This window comes from Cyprinus carpio, chromosome B9 (genome assembly GCF_018340385.1).
Source record: "Cyprinus carpio isolate SPL01 chromosome B9, ASM1834038v1, whole genome shotgun sequence".
Lineage (NCBI taxonomy): Eukaryota > Metazoa > Chordata > Actinopteri > Cypriniformes > Cyprinidae > Cyprinus > Cyprinus carpio.
The window spans coordinates 13,496,495-13,517,277 of record NC_056605.1 but is presented as its reverse complement, the minus strand read 5'-3'; the positions used below and the strand labels follow the sequence as shown (position 1 = coordinate 13,517,277).

General features: G+C 37.2%; 1 protein-coding gene across 5 annotated transcripts in view; it reads right to left on the bottom strand.

Annotated features, from left to right (window-relative positions):
* Positions 1-20,783, bottom strand: part of LOC109051652 (thrombospondin type-1 domain-containing protein 7B-like) — a 223,531-nt gene that overhangs the window by 123,539 nt on the left and 79,209 nt on the right. For 4 of the 5 annotated variants that reach the window (XR_006155584.1, XM_042731040.1, XM_042731039.1 and 1 more), the window contains 2 exons: positions 10,173-10,501; positions 3,947-4,123 (listed from right to left, as the gene is read on the bottom strand). Coding sequence is in view for 4 of the 5 variants with exons in the window: in XM_042731040.1 (XP_042586974.1) it covers positions 3,947-4,106 (160 nt within the window). In the remaining variant the exon portion in view is untranslated. Of the gene's footprint in view, positions 1-3,946; positions 4,124-10,172; positions 10,502-13,511; positions 13,646-20,783 lie in introns of all 5 variants that reach the window. The other variant, XM_042731041.1, reaches the window with a different exon arrangement.

Below are 20,783 nucleotides of genomic sequence, written 5' to 3'. Positions count from 1 at the left end.
CCATGTTATGCGACTTAAAAGTAATTTGTTCCTCTTGCGATAAGTCATTTCGACAGATGTTAGTAGGTTTATGTATACTGCAGCCACCGCACTAGCCATTATTTTTAATTGAAGAAGATGCAAGCATGTTTAGAGAAGGAGCGTGGGGGTGGGGGGAGGGCGCTTCTGAAACATGCCGCGATGCGGCTGATATAAACACAAGCATTAACTATGACTAGAGTGCCCACGATCAGCCACGGTGGCTGTGTTGGAGCCGTAATGCGCTGCAGATGTGCAGTGTAAATAAGGGTTTATCCAAGCATTAATGGCAAGGAAAGCCCCTAATACTTAAAAGCAGCCAAGTATGAGTATAAAATCTTTTTTTTTGAGTTTTTCCTAAATTGAAGCGTTTCCATTGGGTGTATTTTTTCTTCACAATTTCAATTTGCATAATTTGAAGGGAAATGGAAACATAGCTAATGATTTTGCAGGCAGCGTTTGCCCACAAAGGTACCTGAAAAATTGACTTCAGACAGACTTCTTTGGCTACATAACGGTTTAATGATTTACAACAAAATAGTGAGAGCTTTGGTGATAACTAAGCAAAAATTAAACCGGTTAATACTCAATATTTCTACTTTGCATGAGGGTTGATAATGCTAACTACACCTGACATTATTTACAGCTTGTTAAAAGCCCATTCAGATGGCTCAATGTGAAATAATACTCGCATTTTCAGCAGGCTCCTTTGATTTCAAATGAAAATCATATGCAGAAACCCTGCATATAGTCAAATCACTGATGACTCTCATTCTCCCTCTCTTCAGGCAGTCACTGGTGAAAAATGGAGCAGAAGGGATTGTTCCTCACAGGCCCTAATGAGAGTGCTTTGTTTAAGGAGCTAAATGATCATCCCATTACCCACAGCCTTGGGTACCCCCTGTTTCTCAGACAGTGATGAAGGTCAAGCCTAAAGCACACATCAGCTCTCCATAACGTGAAGAGTCACACTGTTCTGCCAACTCAGAGGAAGCGGTTTCACTTATAACAGTTGAACACTCATTTGAACTCAGCTCTGCCTGTGGTTAAACACCTAGAAGAATTATAGGACACCAATTACCACAAGTGTAGAGTCATATGAACTGACAAAGAGGCAATGAAATGTTTTCCAGACTTTGACATTTAAAGAGATGCTGACTAGCTGACGACTGGTGCTAGGAAAGTAGTCAACAACCACAGCCAGCACCTCAGAAAGTAACTATCATTACAATCTAATAATTCAAACTCAGCTAAGTGGAACTGAGTTGACTTTATAATCAAGTCATTAATAATTTACACCAGCAATCTCTCATGCTCTGTAAGGCATTGCTAATTGGTCCAACCCTATGATAATTCTTTCTTTAAAAATGTTATGTCAGTCCTAACAGCCATTGACATATCAGATGCACATACAATGCCCATTGTTGGTCATACTCGCACCAAAAAGCGTTAAAATGTATACAGCGATGTGATTTCTCATTTTTCCAAGCGATATATATCAGCCGTCACTGCTCGGTAGAGATATCACAGCCTCGCTCACGACGATCTGATTAGATTCTTTCTGGGTACAGGGTTTTTCAAGTGTAGTTCATCAATCTCTTTATCTTTTGAGTAGTACCATCGTCACACTGAGGGGAAGCACATGAAAGCGCTGATCATAAAGCCAATGAGGCCTCTGTGTACAAAAAAGGTTGAAACCGCACTCACAGGGACAGCGAAAACATCTGAGGCAGTGAGTTTAAATTCATTACTTCATTTTCCACACTGCTGATCTGAGAGCGATGCACTGCGTTCGTTACTCCAAGGGCTTTTTGCTTCATTCTGCAGGTCTGCTTCTTGGAGGCAAAGCTAGGACAACAATCAGGCTCAAATTGAATCACCTTTGGGTGTTTTAAATCATTTATGGAATGCAAATGCCTTCGCGTTTCATTCATCAACTATTTTGAAGTCAACAGCTGCAGAAAGTTGCGTGCGGTGAGGGTAAAAGTCCTTATCTGGAATCAATCATTGCAGCGAGGGGAAAAATCATACTTATTCTGACAGAAGCAGAGAGATTAAGGGTCGGAATCAGATTTTCTTGTTTGTGAAACTGAGCACAACATGTAGAAAATCCTGCCTTACTTCAGAATGCCTTGGCAAAGCCCATAAATCTCGAGCTAGGCATAACGGTAGGTAATTACTCCAGCTTTGAGGACTAGGAATAGATTACTATATACATCATTATATGTGATTACGTTCTTTGCAGTAGGGCCTGTCATTGTTCGGCAAGAGATGGATAATCTTTCTCAGAGCATATATTATGCTAACAGACCCACATCCACACAGGATCCCTTGATCAAACTCGGCAGAGTTTTTCATTCCAGTATAAGATGTCAGTGTCGTTGTGATGTTGGGAGCTGTGTGAATGAGGGATTCTCAGTGGGGGAAAAAACGAAACAGATGAAAGAAGGTTTTCCACAAAGACACAAGCAAACAGAGTTCAGAGTCAATACAATGCAATTAAAGGGATATTTCACCCAAAAGTGAAAATTCTGTCATCATTTATTCGCCTCCATGTTGTTCCAAATCAATCATGAAAGTTCCTTTCATCAGTTTGACACAAAAGTAGAAATCTGCAGAATGACCACACTGCTTAAAATGAAAGTGAAGGGAATCAAGAACAGCTGTGGTGTCCTTTCACTTTCATTGTACAGAAAAGACAACCCAGAGTCATTTATGCCAAATTAAATTAAGTTGCTTCCTGCTTTTAAAGTGAAATGTCCAGTGGCACTAATACAGCTTTATCTGTAATGGGATAAACAGGTCACAATTTATTTTAAGGTCCAATTCTCACTATTAACAAACCATTAACTATGACTTTTTCATCCATAATCTCCTAATTTTCTGCTTATTAATAGTTAGTAAGGTAGTTGTTAATTGAGGTATTGTGTAGGATTACAGATATAGAATATGGTCATACAGAATATGTTCTTTATAAGTATTAATAAACAGCCAATATGTTAAAAATAGTCATGCTAATAAGCTAAAAGTGTTACCAATGAACGCAAATCTTATAAAGTTACATTACATTAGTATATAAAATGCCCGGCGGGTGGCACTAAAAAGATATTATACTTGAAAATAACGTAGCACTTATACTAAACCTTAATCTAAACCTAACCAATAGTGTTAACAATAAGAAAACATAGGGTAAAAAAACATTTGCTAAAGCAACCATGCCATTTTAGCTTGCTTCTACAAGTCTTTCAGCTTTTTAACGCAACTTGTGTTTCGGGGGATTCGAACAAAAGTGCGTTACATCACAAGTGCAACTCTGTATCAGGTGAGCTACTGAGCAAGTTTACTATGCCAGACAGAACCATAGAGTACATACATAGTTGATTATGTGATGCAAATGTCAAAATGTATTAGTTTTTGTAAAACTGTTTTGAGGTCATAACAGTATTATGCAATACAATGCAGCAATATAAGTCTTTATAAATCTTTAAAAAACTTTAAAAGTTGTTGGTTTTACTGCCACTAGTGTAGAGTTTTTTCACTGACCCCAGGTTGAGAAAAGAGCAGCCTGGACATTCTGTGAAACCTTTCCATGTAACGGGTTTAAAAAAAAAAAAAAAAAAAGATGAGTAAATGAAAACAGAGCACATTAACTGCTAGGCCACATCTCAGACAGCAAAGTAATAATTAAGTATGAGAAGGAAGAAAGCAGCATGAAATGTTGAAACGGCACGGAGGAATTTGTTACGCTAGTTCCTGATAAACATTGTATTGCTTGGAGCTAGAGTGAGATAAAATCCTGAATGGACGGATGGATGGATGCTGTGTAATGCTAACAGGAGGGAGAAACATCAAAGCAGAGCCATTAAAAAGAGATCTATCGTAAAAATCTCCATATCACAGGAATAGACATCATAGACAACGCACTTACCCATTTTCCACACATAGTGTCCGTCCTTTGGAAATTCCAGGTCCGACCTCACTTGCATTCCAATTAGAGAAATAGAGAGCAGCAGGTAGTTCCCAACACGCCATGTCCAGCCCGTTACACCTGAGTCATCTTTTAGAATCATAGTCCAACCAATTGACATCCTGTCCACTTTTAGTCCTGCAAAAACAAAAAACAATAGCAAACAATGGTGATTATGCTCTCTCTCACCTGTTGAATACATCAGCCAAGTGTGATAAACAACTCTAGGGAATCATTATATTAATCACCGGCATGCGTTTGACTAGTCATTTAATCCTCAAGGACATGAAATCGAGCACATGCTATTCATGATCAGTGAACGATCAGGATTATTCTGTTTTAAAGCTGCACGCACTGATGCGGTAACTACCACGGTAAACATAGGCAGAGCCCTGGGTCTTTCAGCCCTGAAGTAATTGAGGGTATTAACACCTTTTTATTGCAACTCATTTAATTCTGTCCCCCGCTGCTGTAATTCATATCCTTGGGGTGAAGGATTAGTTCTGAAATCACTGACTTTCCAAGCATGTGTATAGGTGAGAGGGAATTTCAACGCAGATCTGATTTACAATGAACTTATTAGCAAACATTTCAAGATAGCAGTTGTGCTCTATTGTATTTGTACTATTCACTTTTTAAAGCAGCTGATCTTAAACTATGAATGTCTTTTACCGTATCTGTGCGCATGCAAGCTTTGTTTTATTTCACACACTGACTGATGGAAATCTGCACACCATTCAAATGGCAAATATGCAATGGACCGGGTCCACGTTATGCCTCTCACATGTAATAAACTTCTCCATTGACAACCGAAATGGGAAAGTAACTCATTTAAACAGCTCGGCAGCACAAACCAAGGTTATTCATTCATGCTAGTCCTGCGGCGAGAAATGGGGATCTCTATATTTTATAGCATCATTGTTTCATATATGGGACAGCTCTGCATAGAACCGTGTATTACAGTATTACCTGAATTAAAATTTTGATTGATTTTCCTCTTATGGAGACGGCATACAATGCATTACCTGCAGACGATCTGTTCGAGGTGGCTAGACAGAATCGGTGTATTGATGGATGAATTGCTATCAGACTAAAATATGTGTTTGGAATGTGAAATTATTCTGATGTGATTTCTCAGGGAAAGCCTGCAGTTCCCAATTGGTTTTTTGGTTGATTTCATTTGGGAAAATTAGATTTTTATTTCATTGCTTCAGCAGTGTTGCAGGAAAATCTGATTTGAGAGGAATATGGTAAGAGGCCTTGACGGAGTGAAAAAAAGATCTCTTATCCTTTAACAGCTCCCACAAGTAAATATCTTGATAGAATTAGGTATTTTCAAAAGGGTATACACAGATATCCTCTTAAAGAGGCTAGACCTGGTTGCTTGGGACTTTGGAGCTTGGCCCATTACATTTTTGATAGCATATTTCAGTTTAACGTATCTAAGTGAATAAATAAGTGATGTTGACCTGTAGGTCAGTTTTCATTCAGACACAACACTTGTCTCTCAAAACCTGCTAAAAAATTCCCTCTGAGGCTAAGTAGCACTTGTTTCAAAATAATGTCTGAACTAATATGAATTAGATAAGCTTTACTTCAGCAAATCACTGCAATACCAAAAAACAGAATACTGAAGAAACATGAACAAATATATTCTCAAAAAAATGGTCAAATGACCAATTATTGAAACAAAAAGGAAAGGAAAGGAAAGGAAAGGAAAGGAAAGGAAAGGAAAGGAAAGGAAAGGAAAGGAAAGGAAAGGAAAGGAAAGGAAAGGAAAGGCAAGGCATTTCACCCATCCAAGTGCACACACAGCAGTGAGTAGTGAAACACACACTCCATGAACACACACCTGGAGCAGTGCTGCCAATGCTGCGTTGCCCAGGGAAAAAACTGTTATATTGTGAAATGCAATTACAATTTAAAAAAAATAATAATAATTTTGAAGGCAAAGCTGAATTTTCTTTAAGATTAAAATTATTCAAATATATTAACGTATTAATTATGAAAGTAAATACAGTATTAATTATAAAATATAAATCTTTAAAAAAAAACTTACTGACCCCAAATTATTTCAATATGTATTTTTAATTCAAATGCAAATAAAATACCATTAAGCTATTCCTTGTATCCTCTTTATATGCATGCCATATATACTTTCCAAGAACAAAATCAGGCCTATAAATTATTGTATAGGTATGTACACCACAAAACCTAAACAACATAAAATTCAGTATTTACAGTGAAGATTTACAAAAGGTTACATATAGCTAAGCAAACATTCGCAGACTGAGGGTGAAAAACCTCGGCATGACGGATGTGGCCTTTTCCCTGTGACCCGTCAGCTGTAGGGAGGATGTGAATACTGACGCATGTTCCTGCATGTGCCTGTCACCCGCCGTACCAGCCACAGCCATCCTGGAAATCGAATGCGTCAAAGTTGTGAGCTGCTTTTTAGAATAACTAGGTCAAACAAAGCTTGTGGGCTCAGACTGGAACACAGTGTGCAGCCTAAAGAACCTGAGAGAGCTTCATGACACTTCAGTCGAGATTTTTGACTGAAAGCAGCACACGAGTTAACTCTTTCAGACAGAGGCACTGACTCCCATTCAGATTTTCACTTATACTGCCACGAATGGATAAGAAGCCGTCACATTTAAATATGCATGGGTTCCAATTCTATAGGATTAGGTTCAAAGGTCAGTTAAAAGTACACTTTGTCAGCACTGAACGTCTTCCTAGCTTTGGTGGGTTACATATCAGATTGGTGTGAGAAGTCACATGCTCAAATAGATCTTCAAAGAAGCACATGGGAATTAATTTATCAGTTCTAGCTAAGGCAGTGAATTTCACATCAAAAACAGGCGGCTTTTCACCATTCTTGCCATGTGATCTAGTGTTACGTCTATATGTGCTATAGTTTCTGTGTTTGACAACCATATTTAATGTACAGTATGTGCACAGTAGTTAGTGGTTACTTTTACTAGATTCATCATTTTCATAAGCTGTCATTCTGCTACTTGAGTTCATGACAAATTTGGCTGTCCATGAGATGGACAAAATCTAGTTTAAAGTGCCAAAGTCCAGGGTTGTCCCGGTGAGAGGTAGGGAGCATCAGTTCCCCCTCGGCCCAGTGCGACCTCATCAGTTGCACTGCCCAAAGGACGGCCCTGCCCAGGTCCATAAAATTCACTCTGTTATATTCATGTTAGTTTTCATAAATAAATGAAAACATTTAATTACCATTTTAAAGAAAAGTTTAGTTTTATTTACTCTAAAATGTCATGTGGTGTAACCAAGTAAAAACATGTTAATTTCACTTAAACAACTGAGTACAATTATAAATTCAATAATTGATATAATCATTATTATATGATATAATACATTATTAAAACTTCATTATGTTATTAATAATTATTAATGTATAAATATCATGACAATTTTAGTTGCAACTCATAGCATTTAAAACCTAAACTAACTAGGGATGCACGGATACCATTTTTTATCATAGTATCATATAAACATAAATCCTAAATAACATATTTAACATGTTTTAAAAAAACTTAAATAATCTTTTATATTCTTACATCATTACAATAACATCAGTACAGCTGTATCACATTCACATTTTTGGCTTTATGTTGCCATAAAACAGTCAACATGAATGAATTTTTCAACAAATTAATAGATGTGGACAACAAAATAGTGTCACTGACAGGATTTTGTGCAAAACAGTCTAGCTGGTAAGCAGTTTTACAAAAGCACCATCAGCAACCGTGTCCACCTAACCTCCTGTGAGCTATTTTTCTCCCCTGTCCAAAGAACATTAAAAATAAAGATTTCAACTTCCAACTCTAAAGCAAAATAAGACAGCGTTTCCCACTGACCACTGTGCCTGATAAGCTTCAACACAGCATTGTCTGTTTGAAATGTGCGATACTTCCCCAAATCTTCACATGGGAAAGGGCATCCAAGTTGATCTGTCGGTAAACAGGTGGGCCTGCTAATTAACGTTTGATTACAACTCCCACAACAGACACTAAAGCACAGTCTGTAACAAGTCTAATGCAGCCTCAGCCAGACTCGTTCCATTAGATCTCTCTCTACAGGACACCACCGGCTCTGACAGCAAAGGAAACAAAAGCTCCTAATCCTGTTTACTGTATCACAGACGCCTTCCCTTCCCCTCGCTTGAATTTCCATAAAGTAATGCGTCCAATTGGCTTGTGTTCGACAAGCCGAGTAAACCTCTGAACACCACCTGTCATTTCCGCCTGCCTTATTTGTCCATAAAAACCACAGATGCACACAACTTGATAATAAGCCTCTACCTGCACTGTATTAGCAAGCTGGAATTAACAAAAGGAAGAGAAAAAAAGTATTGTAAAAGTGAACTTAGTACCTTTCCCCTCATTAAAAAGTTTTACTAAAAAAAAAAAAGAAAGAAAAAGAAAGAAATACATTTTTTGCACAGTTACATGAGATGAAGTAGCCAAATATGTCAGTAGCTCAATAAATTTATTTTACATGGAGAGGGGTGGCCAAGTTGAGATCACACGACTAGCTGAATGCTACACACTTTATCTCATTGACCTCCATTATTGCACATTCATTTACAGAATAATTTAATTATGACTGACCTCTGCTAATAATATTGCTAGCAAAAAAAAAAAAAATGCATTTGAGTAACACGGAATCCAGGCTGCTAGTTGTCGCTTAAAGCAAGTTGTTTTGAGCTAAACACCTGAATCGTAAAAACCATGTGACTAAATACTCCCACACTAAAATGTATTTATTTTTATACAAGCAAAGGCAAACTAAACTAAACTACCTGAACAAAGAATTTTTTAGTAGAAGCCAGTTTAATTTTTTGTGTGTACTGGACAAAAATACTTTAAACATGTCACAAGCAAAATTTTGTTTACCTTACTTAGATACTCAAGTACAACCTCACAAAATATCCAATCTGAACACTAAATTTTCTGAACAAACAATTTTACAATGAACAATATTACATGAATTCCCAGCATAAATTGCAGCTTGAAAACATTTCATGTTAATTATAAAACATATTATCATTGTTTTAAAATTTACTGGCTTAATTTATGCTGCTGCTGCTGCTGCTGCTGTCACTGTCAGTTAGCTGTCATATGGATCAGAGTTCATATTTTTATTGATTTAAATTTGTTGATCCTCACCATGGTTGAGAATCATGTGCTGAGGTACTGTATATGTGCATCTCATCGCAATTTGATTAATACATCAGCATAAATGTTTAGCTTTAGTTTTAAGAGGCAAAATTACCCATATTATTTAGAAGGCTTTGAAAATAATCATAAATCTAAAAGAAAGAGGATTGTTAAAAAAGATTAGCATTGCTAAATGCTAAAAAAATATTTGGTTGCTCTCACAGATCTTTTAACACTCAGTAGACTGACTTATATTCAATAGATGAACTATTTTTTGAGTTAGGTCTGAATTTTAAAAAGCTATTACTCTTCAATGTCACATGATTCCTTTAGAAATCATTATATTATGCTAATTTTAAAAACCTTAATTATTCTAAACTTTTTGACTGGTAGTGTATATCAGATTATTCAGGTTAATATTTGTTTCAAATTCCAAAATTTTCCCAAGTGAAACTTTTTTAAAGAATCCATTAACGACATTTCTGAATAAAACTGATTCCTTTAAAAGCAGTCCAGTACAATATGACCCATACAAAAATGACACTATTTCTGATCAGCTGATTGGCTGAGGCCAACACAAAAACTGTGCACAGGGTCATGCTAACCTGCCAAACCCTGACCCCTAAACAGCACTACAGTATACAGGTTAAAAGCTATATTATATTGATAAAATCCTCAGTTGTACTGGTAAAGTGCTTTTTAAAAACTGATCATACTTTACACAATGAGAAACCTCTGCTGAGCCACCTTGTCAGACCGGTCTTATAATTGAATGAATAGATGTCTCCTCTAAGTGACATGCAGTGAGCACGGGGACCCAAAATGGCAGCTATTTCTCTTCATTAGTTCTAGTTGCACAGGGAAAGGAGCAAGTGCAGATTGGCAGAGGCCTCTCACGTAACACTGTACTTCCACCTATTACAGACTCCAAGACGGTCGAGCCCAGGCTGGGGAATTGGGCTAGCGGGCAATTAGAGTGAGGAAATGGTGGTATCTACCTGAAAGGGAAGGCTGGGACTCATCACTTTAGCTGTGGCAGTGAGGTGAACAGCTGGATGGCTGAGGCTGCTGATGCCGCTGGCAGCTGAATGCTCCTCAGAAGCTCTCTGTGACACGGGGACAGCAGATAAACACGGCCTTTCCTCCTCCCCCTGATGCATCATCTGCCAGCTAAACCTCAGTAGCTCCCCCTCGGGAAGATCAGAGCGTGAAAGATGTGTCTGTCACACCATCACCGACCATAAGAATAGATAACCCTTTGGCGATTGCTGGATGAAGTATACACTGCCGGAAATTCCTCCCAGGAAGTGTCCTGAAGCCAACAGTGCTGCAAAAGGGGCGAGAGAAAGAGAGGGTTTTAGGTTGGACAAACAAAACAGAAATAGTTGAAAACCTGCCCTGAGACAATAGCACATACTTTATAGATGAGACCTGGAGTAGTCAGAGGAATTTGGATTAGTTTTGTTCTAAAACCTAGTGAGCTGCCTCGCTGCCTCCCTCAAAATATCATGAAACCTCATAAATGATCAATCTGGAAACAGCTCTCAGACGTCACAGAAATAGCGCTCAGCACAGGAGACTCCGCTTCACAGCTTCAGAGTTCAGTGTTAGCATACTGACAAAGTTTTCAGCAAGAATGCATTAAATTGTTCAAAAGTGATAATAAAGACATTCACAATGTTAAAGATTTCTATTTCAAATAAATTATATGAATAGAAGTATTAGAAAGATATCAGTTTACAAAAAAATAATAATAATAATTAATGTTTTCAACATTAGTAATAAAAAATGTTTCCTGAGCATGAAATCAACATATTAGAATGATTTCTGCATGATCGTGTGACACAGACTGCCAAATTCAGCTTTGCATCACAGTTACATTTTAAAATATCAAATAGAAAACAATTACTTTGCAATTGAAATATTTCACAGTATAGCAGTGCATTTACCGTATTTTTGACCAAATTAATGTAGCCTTGACGAGCAGACTTGACTTCTTTCAAAAATATTTTTTAAAAATGTTACAGACCCAAACATTTGAAATGTAGAAATTCACTGAAAACAGGTTTTGCTTCACTTTAAGGAAATTTAGAATTTTTTTTTATTTTTTATACTAGAAAAGACAAAGGTGTCCTATAGCACAGCACATTAAGACTAACCAATGAAAAGTATTATACTTTTTGGAGCTCTGATGTCAAACTTATTATGATATCTCATGGGTTTTAGATCCTAAGGGTCTATAGCCGATAGCATCTTATATCATTTCACAAGTTTTAGTCAGCACTGTGGGATTACTGTGGCACTTTATCAGCTGTCATCCACTATCAGAGACAATAAAAACAGTAAAGAGACAGAGTTCTGCTGATTCTGTTCCCTCCTCATGGTTGGCATTCAATGATTACCTGTCAACACTGCATGCTGGACTGGCTAGCTCATCCTGCTGATTCTTTCATTCTATTAACACCCCATGCCCTCCTTCCATCTCTCTTCTCTCTAACCCACTACCATATATTGACTTCCAATGCTACGCTCTACCTCCCTCCGCCAACTCTGACCTCTGCCTTATTTCCCATGGCTTTTAAGGGCCCACCATTGTGTCCAAAAAGGCTTTCCCAAACCTCAAGCATGTGGTACATTGCAGTCTGAGCAAAAATGAAAAATGCAGAAGGGACTGTACCACAAAGGAAAAACCTGATCGATTCATTCATATGATTTCAGTCACACTCTAGTGGTGAGGAGATAGCATATAGTGATCAGTCTTGGAACACTGCTTCCCATAAAACTCTCAATGGAGAGTGGCAGGTTCAACGATAGATATATATGTAGATGCCTCATTAGCGACTGTTTCTATGGGCCGCGATACATAAGCCATCCAACCATGTTTTGGAACGGTCTGTGAACCTTTGAGCACGTTGACTGTGTGCGTCTACAACAGCAAGTTATACGCTTGTATATGTTTGAATATTCATTGATTATTATGGTGAATGACGTCAAACTGACCGTTCCAAGATTGCTGATGTGTCAACGTATCCATAGCAGTCGAATAAGGCATCTATACATATCTATGGGTTCAACATTCTGTTGACTCCATCTTGGATTATTAATGCACTGAAGATTTTATTTTCAACAAGCTCTCCAATTCCCAATTTCATCTTTTTATTTGGGATAAGAATGTTCTGGTGGCTTGGAGTTTTTAAATGGGAAGATCTTGCCTGTTCAATTCATTTTGCAGGTCCCATCATTTCTCATTTCAGTCTATGCCATTATTTAATGCATACATATGAGATGCATTATATGCAATACGAGCATTAAATGAGTGGCATAATGGAATGACTGATATGAGGATGAAAGTGGATGTTATTAAACAGAGTTCCTCTGTTGGAGAAGATGGAGTAGTAGCCAGAGTTTAGGGCTGGTAACTGGAATGATGCTGGTTCAATCCCTGCAAGCAGCAAGGAATAAAGCATTGCTGTTCTGATGGGCCATTCTAGATCAACTGTTTGTGTAATAAGTGTAAAGTCACTATGGACAGAACCATGCCAGCTACAAAAAAAAAACACGTACAATTGTGCAGAGGAGAGTGGACGTTTCTAAGTCCTTTGCTATGGGAGATGAATATCAGGTTTGAATGGGGGGTTGTGAGATTGACAGTGGATCTGAGCAAGAGTGTCAAAAAGTTGCAAAATGCTGAACTTTACAGAAATGAGAAGGAAAAAATGCAGACTAGCAGCCTATCATTTCAAGTATTTAAACTCTGCTGCCAATAGTGCTGGAGTAATTGGTGGAATCAATGCTAAAATGCCGTTTTTAGATATTATGGTATTTTAAATTTAAAAGATTTCAGACTGTGTACTTCATGATTTTATTGCGGATATCCTGTGGAAATAAATATATTCATGCCAAATCAAATGTTTGGGGTCAGTAAGGGAAAAAAATAATAAAATAAAATAAAAGTATTCTTTTATTTCATTTTTTTGATAATGATGCGCTAAATTGATCAACTGTGACAGTAAAGACTTTTACATTGTTACGATATTTCAAATAAACTCAGTTCTATATATATATATAGTTCTAAAAGTCTAAAAGTTCTATAACATTTCAACAACTGAATGAATTTTTCCTGCCACAGCCCTTCAATACAACAAACAAATCCGGCACAGACAGACTTAGATAATTCAGATCTCCTGCACCCATGTGCAAAAATCAATTAAACGGCCAGCGGTCATGGTAGAAGGCCATTACACTTTATCAAGAGTTTGCTGTGAAGTCAGCACAGGAGAGAAGAGGAAGAGGGAAGAGTAGTGGAGGGGTCAGGGTTGTGAACTCAATCAACTCACTGGTTATTGTGAGACCCTCAAACCCAGGGGGCCACTGTCATCCTGTCGCCACTGACTGGCCCTGCTGCAGGTGCTTAGACATGGATGGTTAAACAAGTGTAGGTACAGGTCAGGTCACGTTGCACATTGATGGCCTAGGGAACGAGGAGGGAATTCATATGAGTTCTACACCTTAGCTCAGACAGGACACAAACTTCTGAGGCATTTGGAAACAGTGACGTTTCTTGTTCATCATCCATAATCCTACAACCAGGTTTCTGGGCACCACTCACGGCACCCATAATAGTAGACTAAAATAACTTCACCACACCCCAGTATGTCATAACTGTAATCTTAATAAGATTTCATTCTCCGTCTGTTGTTTTACTTGCAAACCAAGTGAAGGCCTCCAAATTCAGTTATATAAGAGCTGTTATTTAAAGCAATGCATTGGGAGTGCAGGAAATGTCCGAGAAACAATTACAATACATTTGAATACATTAAAGATCCCATTTTACAATTAGAACAATACAAATATAAGAGTGTCTAAAGGCAAAAATGATAGTCTTTGCTATAAAACAATAACTTTAAAAGCATAATTCGGAGCCCCTAGGTTTTACATGAACAATAAAACATAATGATGAACAGTTGAATATCAGAGTAGCCAACGTTTTTTTTTTCTTTTCTTTTTTTCAGCTATTAGTAGACCAAACAAATTGTGAAGATGTTTATACTCAGACAGCTATGAAATAATAATCCTGACCACTTCTGTGTATTGTGGAAAACATTTCACCATATGGAGATTAAAATAAATATATTTTTTAATTTATTATACTTCCTAAGTAGATATTTTCTTCAAATGTACCAATATCAATATGACAGGAACAATATTTCTCTAATCCCTTCACACATGTGGATTTGTGGTTTATTTATGCTACTCTCCTGGTAATCTATAGAAGCCTCATGCTAAAGTTGCCTAAAATGTAAGTCTGACACAAGCTGTGAAAATTGATGGATACAATTAGCTTGTCTACTAGCATATGCTCTGCTCCGAGAATTTAAATTGGTGTGATTAATTGTGAAGCAAATGTGTGCAGACAGGCAAGCTTTAAAGAGACAAAGCGAGAGTAAAGAGTTTCAACACGGACAAACTTGAAGCTTTACTGCATGAAATCAATTTCACCCAAATATGATAAGGAAATTAATTTTGAGACAGTTTAATCAAATAGTCTGCCATTTCAATTAATTAGATGAAAACTCTTTGTGAACCAGCTACCAGTAACAATTACATGAAAGGGTATAAACAAGTAGCCCCTGGACTGCAATTATGTTAAACAGTCCAGTGAGGACGGAAAACTTAATCATTTACTCTACTTGATTCAGAGTCAAAGATGACATTTAAGTGCCAGAGTCTGTCTGAAATTGGCCAATGCCCTGAATTCAATAGATATTCAAAATTTGATTAACTTTATAGCAATTTCTTCAATTACAGAGGTCATTTAAAAAGGTATTTTCTATTTTGAAGAGCTGTCAAAAGTTTTTACTTTAAAACTGAAGTGAATCACAAAACTAAAACAAAGGTTAGGTTTTAGCTATGGTCATATTAAACAGCCTCAAATCACTACTAAAAAATGCTGCATAACATAACAGCCATTCTCTGGTGATAAACGGTCTTTTTAAAATAATTGAAGGATTATTATTCTTTCCTGTCTCTCTCTCCTTCTGTATTTTTTTTTTCACCTATGACTAAACCTATTTCTTTTAGCAGGAGATTGTTCGGTTTGGCCTGAGAATGCAGAGGGACAATGGCTTTAATGATTTTAGACAGCGTGTTCCCAGTGCTGCAGAAACCAGCTGGAATTCAGCATTGAACTGAGAGAGCCACAATAAACCACTTTGCCTTTCAATGAAATACTGATTTAAAAATAAGTTATGGTCAGAGGGTAGAGATCTATAGGTCGATCTTTATCTCCAACAGCTTAGAGAAGCATTCCTGAATCTGTGTGCTTATCTCAGAATCCCGTTTGGGCTACAGCAGGCCTGCTTATCCCAATAAATACATTTACTCATTTGAATGGATGGAGAATAGCTGGTGCAAGCCTTTGATTACACATTGTCTGTTTTCCGCGCTGTCTGCATATAGCTGTGCGATATCCCAGAGGGCTGAAAAATCACAAATTAGATCTCTTTAATCCCATTTCTTTCTTTCTCTAGACCAGTGGTTCCCAATCCTGGTCCTGGAGAACCCCCAACACTGCAAATTTTAGATGTCTCACTATTCAAACACACCTGATTCAACTCATCATCTCATTAATGAAGACTCCAAGACCTCAAATGTATGTGTCAGATAAGAGAGACACCAAAACGTGCAGTGTCAGGGGTTCTCCAGGACCAGGATTGGGAACCACTGTCTTAGAAAGTAGTGGGATTAAATTGAGGGTAAATGGAGACTTCAGCTCTCGTTTCCCAAAGTTTTTGAAAATTCTGTTATTCCTACCAATTTGTTCTTGAATTGGGCCGATCTGGTTCTTGAGTTCAACTCACTGACTCAATGAGCCAGTTGCAGCCATTAACAGTTCACTGGAGGGAAAAATTATCACTGGAAAAACAACTTAAATTTTAATCTGTTTCTCATATAAACACGGCAATGCCCTGATAGCATCACAAAGTCACAGTTTTTTTATATTTTGGGGGGATTCAATCTATGAATGGCTGATTTATAGTTGTCTCTGCAAATAAAGAGGTAGATGAATGTATGTCAAATCTCAATCTTTCATACTTCTCCCAAAAAAAAACAATTCATCTGAGCTACACTGTATACACCATAGAGCATTAATTTTAGTGTTCAGTTCAACCAAAAATGACCAGTTTTTGTGTATTATTAATATACTATTTACTAATATTTTAAATCCTTTTTTTTTTTTTTCATTTTGAGTTTTCATCTGAGTGATTTGGTGCTTTTTGTCATTTTCATCTTTTTACTTTTATATATATATATTAATTTCTTTCAAATGTATCTTTATTTTTATTTCAATTTTGGCAATTTTACTTGAACCAAAATTAGAAATATTTTCCTAGCAGCTAACTGATATAAAATAAGTTTAACTTCAACAAGTATTTAATTACATTTTTATATAATTTCAGCTTCATTTCAGTTAACAAATATGTTTTAATACCTTTAGTCTAAAATTACCACTGATATTTGTCATTTACTCATTTCAAAACATTACGACTTTCATTTGTAGAACACAAAAAGATTTATATCTGCTTTTATTCCTCATAATAATAAGAAAAATTCTATGAGAAACATCTAAGATAAAGTTGATACTTGAATAAATCATAATGGTAACACTTTAGAATAGGGAACACATGTTCACCATTAACTACGACTTTTCCCTCAGTAAATTCCTAATTTGCTGCTTATTAATAGTTAGTAAAGTAGTTGTTAATTTTAGGTATTGGGTAGGATTAGGGATGCAGAATAAGGGTAATGTAGAATAAGGCGTTAATATGTGCTTAATAAGCACTAATAAATGGCTAATATTCTCGTAATATGCATGTTAATAAGCAGCTAGTTAGGAGACCATAAAATAAAGTGTTACCATCATAATTGAGAACTCCATTAAATCTCCCAAAATATGAAAGAGAATCCTCAGTGCGTTAAATATCCCTCAGGGATGACAATACTCCAACATGCCTTTCACCCCATTTGACATTCTCCTCATTCTATTAACGCTTCTATGAAGGATTCTCAGTGTGATGACAAGAAGTAGCCAAGTGTAACAATTAATGATAAAGGTGTTGAATATGTCAAGGCAGAAGCCAACGTGATGTGTGGTCTTCATTAGCTGCCATTAAAAGCTTTAAGCTGTGAAAACCAAAAACAGGCCAGAATAATGAGTGTCTGAGAACAGGTGCAGGAAAAAAAAGAGAAGTGTGATGTCTCTTGAAGAACTAGTTAAAATATAAAAGAGAGGTATGACACGTGAGAACAAACACCTGGAGCCCCCTCAGGTGAAGGGACAGTGATCCTGTCAGCACATGAAAAAAAGACTTGTCAGCACTGATTTTAATTGGCCGCTTTTGAGGTGGCTGGTTTTATCAGGGAAGAAGAAAGCACCTCCCTTCAAGTGGCAGTGGAGGTTGGGATGCATGCGAGAGAGAGCAGAGAACATCTAGACAGGAAGCAGGAACCAAAAATAAATGATCCGTTCACTCAGAATGCTGATATCTGGCGAGAGGAAGGTAGAGAGGAATAGAGCGAGTCGGTGTGTGACAAGAGAGATAGAGTGTGTGTGAAAGAGAATTTAAATTTGTGTTTGTGCAAAACCCCCCAAAAAAGAAAAAAGGAAAAAAATCACAGGCGAGACATCTAGGTTTGAATTTACAGCACAGAGAAAGAAGCGAAATTGTAATTAAACCCTCCGCACCGATGTTCCACCTGACTGCCTCGTCTCGTTAAGCAATTTATAATTAACACAGCGCAGGCGAAAACATTCTCCCCGCCCTCTATGTGATATGATAACTCAAGGTGAGCAACAGGAAGGCTACAAGCTGATGGCTGTCCGTCGTGTGTCCAGGGGGAAGCAGGATTATTCTTAAGCGGGTCTGTTCCGTACGGCTGCCTGATAACACTGGGCCCCCTGGTTGAACAGACACCTGGTTGCAGAAAATCCCAGCAGCCCTTCCCTCCGGAGCAGACCACTAATCAGGTGCTATAGAGAGCGAGAGAGAGATAGAGCCGGTAAGAGTTGAGTCCCAAGACAAGCCACAGCTGAGATCAAACCTGTTAAAGTCAATTATGCCGGGGACGAGTTCCAGGAGAGGGGAGCCATGGGTGAAATTAAAGCCTGGCACTTGAGGTGACAGACGGCCTGTCTGTGTGAAGGGATAATCTTATAAACACCTGAAAAAATCATCAAAATAAGGCCTGGCAAATTAGGCACTAAGAGCGAACAGTTGCATCACTTTAGCATGTGGTATTTACTGCATCTTATTCAGATAACTAGGTGCTGCGTACGCTGGTATGGGCTCCGTTTACACCTGGCATGATGTGAAATTCACCCAATCTATTTTCTAAATGCATGTTATTGATCTCATTGTGAACAATTCATCTGTGCACGTTTCATTTATTTATTTATTTATTTATTTTTTACTTGACATCGTAATCCAATTCAGATCTGCCTCCATCCAATCAACAACTGGTAGACAGAACCAAGAGCCCCATCCTACATTTTCTTTATTATCATAATCTATTCTCACTATGATGTACATGACAGTATGGAAGAAAAGGCTTAACCCTACAGACTTTAAGATGAGTTTTACATCTGTATTTTTTTAGACAGATTGGAGTTATACTTGCATTCATGTTGTGATCAGATAAAGATCTGAGAAAAAAAAACACCGTCACTTGCATCTTAAATAAAAATTTCAGACATCTTCAGCACCATTTCTACCAAAATTTACAAACATTGATGATTAATTCAGAATCTCATCACTATCTCTAGCTGGAGTGCCCATGAGCTGCTTTAGATGGCACTCCATCCCATACCTTTGCCACTCATTCTGGACTCCATTTCCCATTACCTCTGTCTAGGAACTCATTATCAGACTCTACCTGTTTCCTGTCAGGAGGGCTATAAAGGTTGCACACACTCTCACGCCTTAGTGTTTTGCGTTGGACTGTTTATCTCATTTTTGATTGTTTGCTGCCTGCCCTGACCTTTGCCTGTTGTTTGGATTACTCTGTTGCCTTGCCTCTCCCATTGACGTTAGCTGGTACTTTGACCTTGTCTTTTTTTACTACGCTCTTTAATAAAGCCTACAAGTGGATCCCAAACTCTGTTGCACGCCTCCCTTGTTACACTTCTACATCATTTTTGTGTTTTACAGCATTTTATTTGAGGATAGAAATTACAGAAACATAATCCCATGCATAATCCAGTTCTAAAATTTCACAATGAAACAGATATTGTTAAATATTATAAAAATAAATACATTAATAAACAAAGAGCACTAATGACTCAAGAGTCTGTCAGAGTCACACATTATTTTTTGGCAGTGTAACCTCATGAAATGTAACTTGAACCTTTATTAAATGTGGTCTGAATCTGTTCTAAATCATTTGCTTTGCAGTTATATGAAAACAATGCATCTTGGGTACATTTACCCCTTACTTTCAATTAAGTCATTTGTGATCCACTCAGAGAAAACATGTTTATGTTAGGGTAGGATCGGTGGTAAAACTTTAGTTTTGGGACCAATTCTCACTATTAACTACAGTAGTTGCTTATTAGCATGCCTATTTTAACATATTGGCTGTTTATTAGTATGTATAAAGCACTTATTCTGCATGGTCATATTTTATATCCCTATTTCTACCCAAAACCTATTGATATTTTCACAGGTGTTTTACCCAAATTATGCACTGCATTGTGCTGTGTTTTGGTGTTACAAGAAATGTCTGTAAATTTAATGGAAAATGTCCTGGCATCCTGGACTATTTTTTTACAGTATATTTATTATATATATTATATATACATTTGTATACATGGTGAGGTTTTCATGTCAAATTAATTAATCAGATTCTGCTTGACATACAGCAGTACTGGTTACACTGTAAACACAATAATGAAAGTGTAACCTTGTTGACTGATAGTTTAGAAAAAGATCCAATGAGAGAAGGCCATTTTTGTATATCAATATTTATCAGAAACCACTGTGCAGGTCTGTGTATACAGTATGTGGCCTTCTGTCCACTTATATATCTGTCTCGTTACAAAATGCCCTGTGCTAATCGCGATCGCATTGCGCAAACTTGCTGAATTTTGTGTGTTTGCACCATCACCAATTTGAAGAATTCTTCTAGGCCTTAAAACAACACAGACACTGGCTGTGAATAAATTAGGCTATCAGCAGCCACAACTCATCCTCATTGAAATCCCCTTAAATGTTCTTAGAATGAGGGCACAGTGGAATATTTGCTTTCTGAGCACATTTTAATGCTGTATGAAATTAAACTGTCAAAATGAAGTTCTCATTCAGTTTTTATAGACTAAATGTGACAATTAAAGCCTAAAGTGTCTGTGTTTAACAAACGGCACTCAGATGCAGCTAACAAACAGCTTTTAGTGTAATGAGTTCAAACTTTCCAAAGACTGAAAGGCAGATTTCTAACATACTGACACAAATCTGAGCGCAGCTTTTTCTGGAAAGAAGTCATATAGTTTTTTTTTTTTTTTTTTTTTACTAACACATTAGTTAGCTAAGTGTGCTGTACAATGTAAATATGGG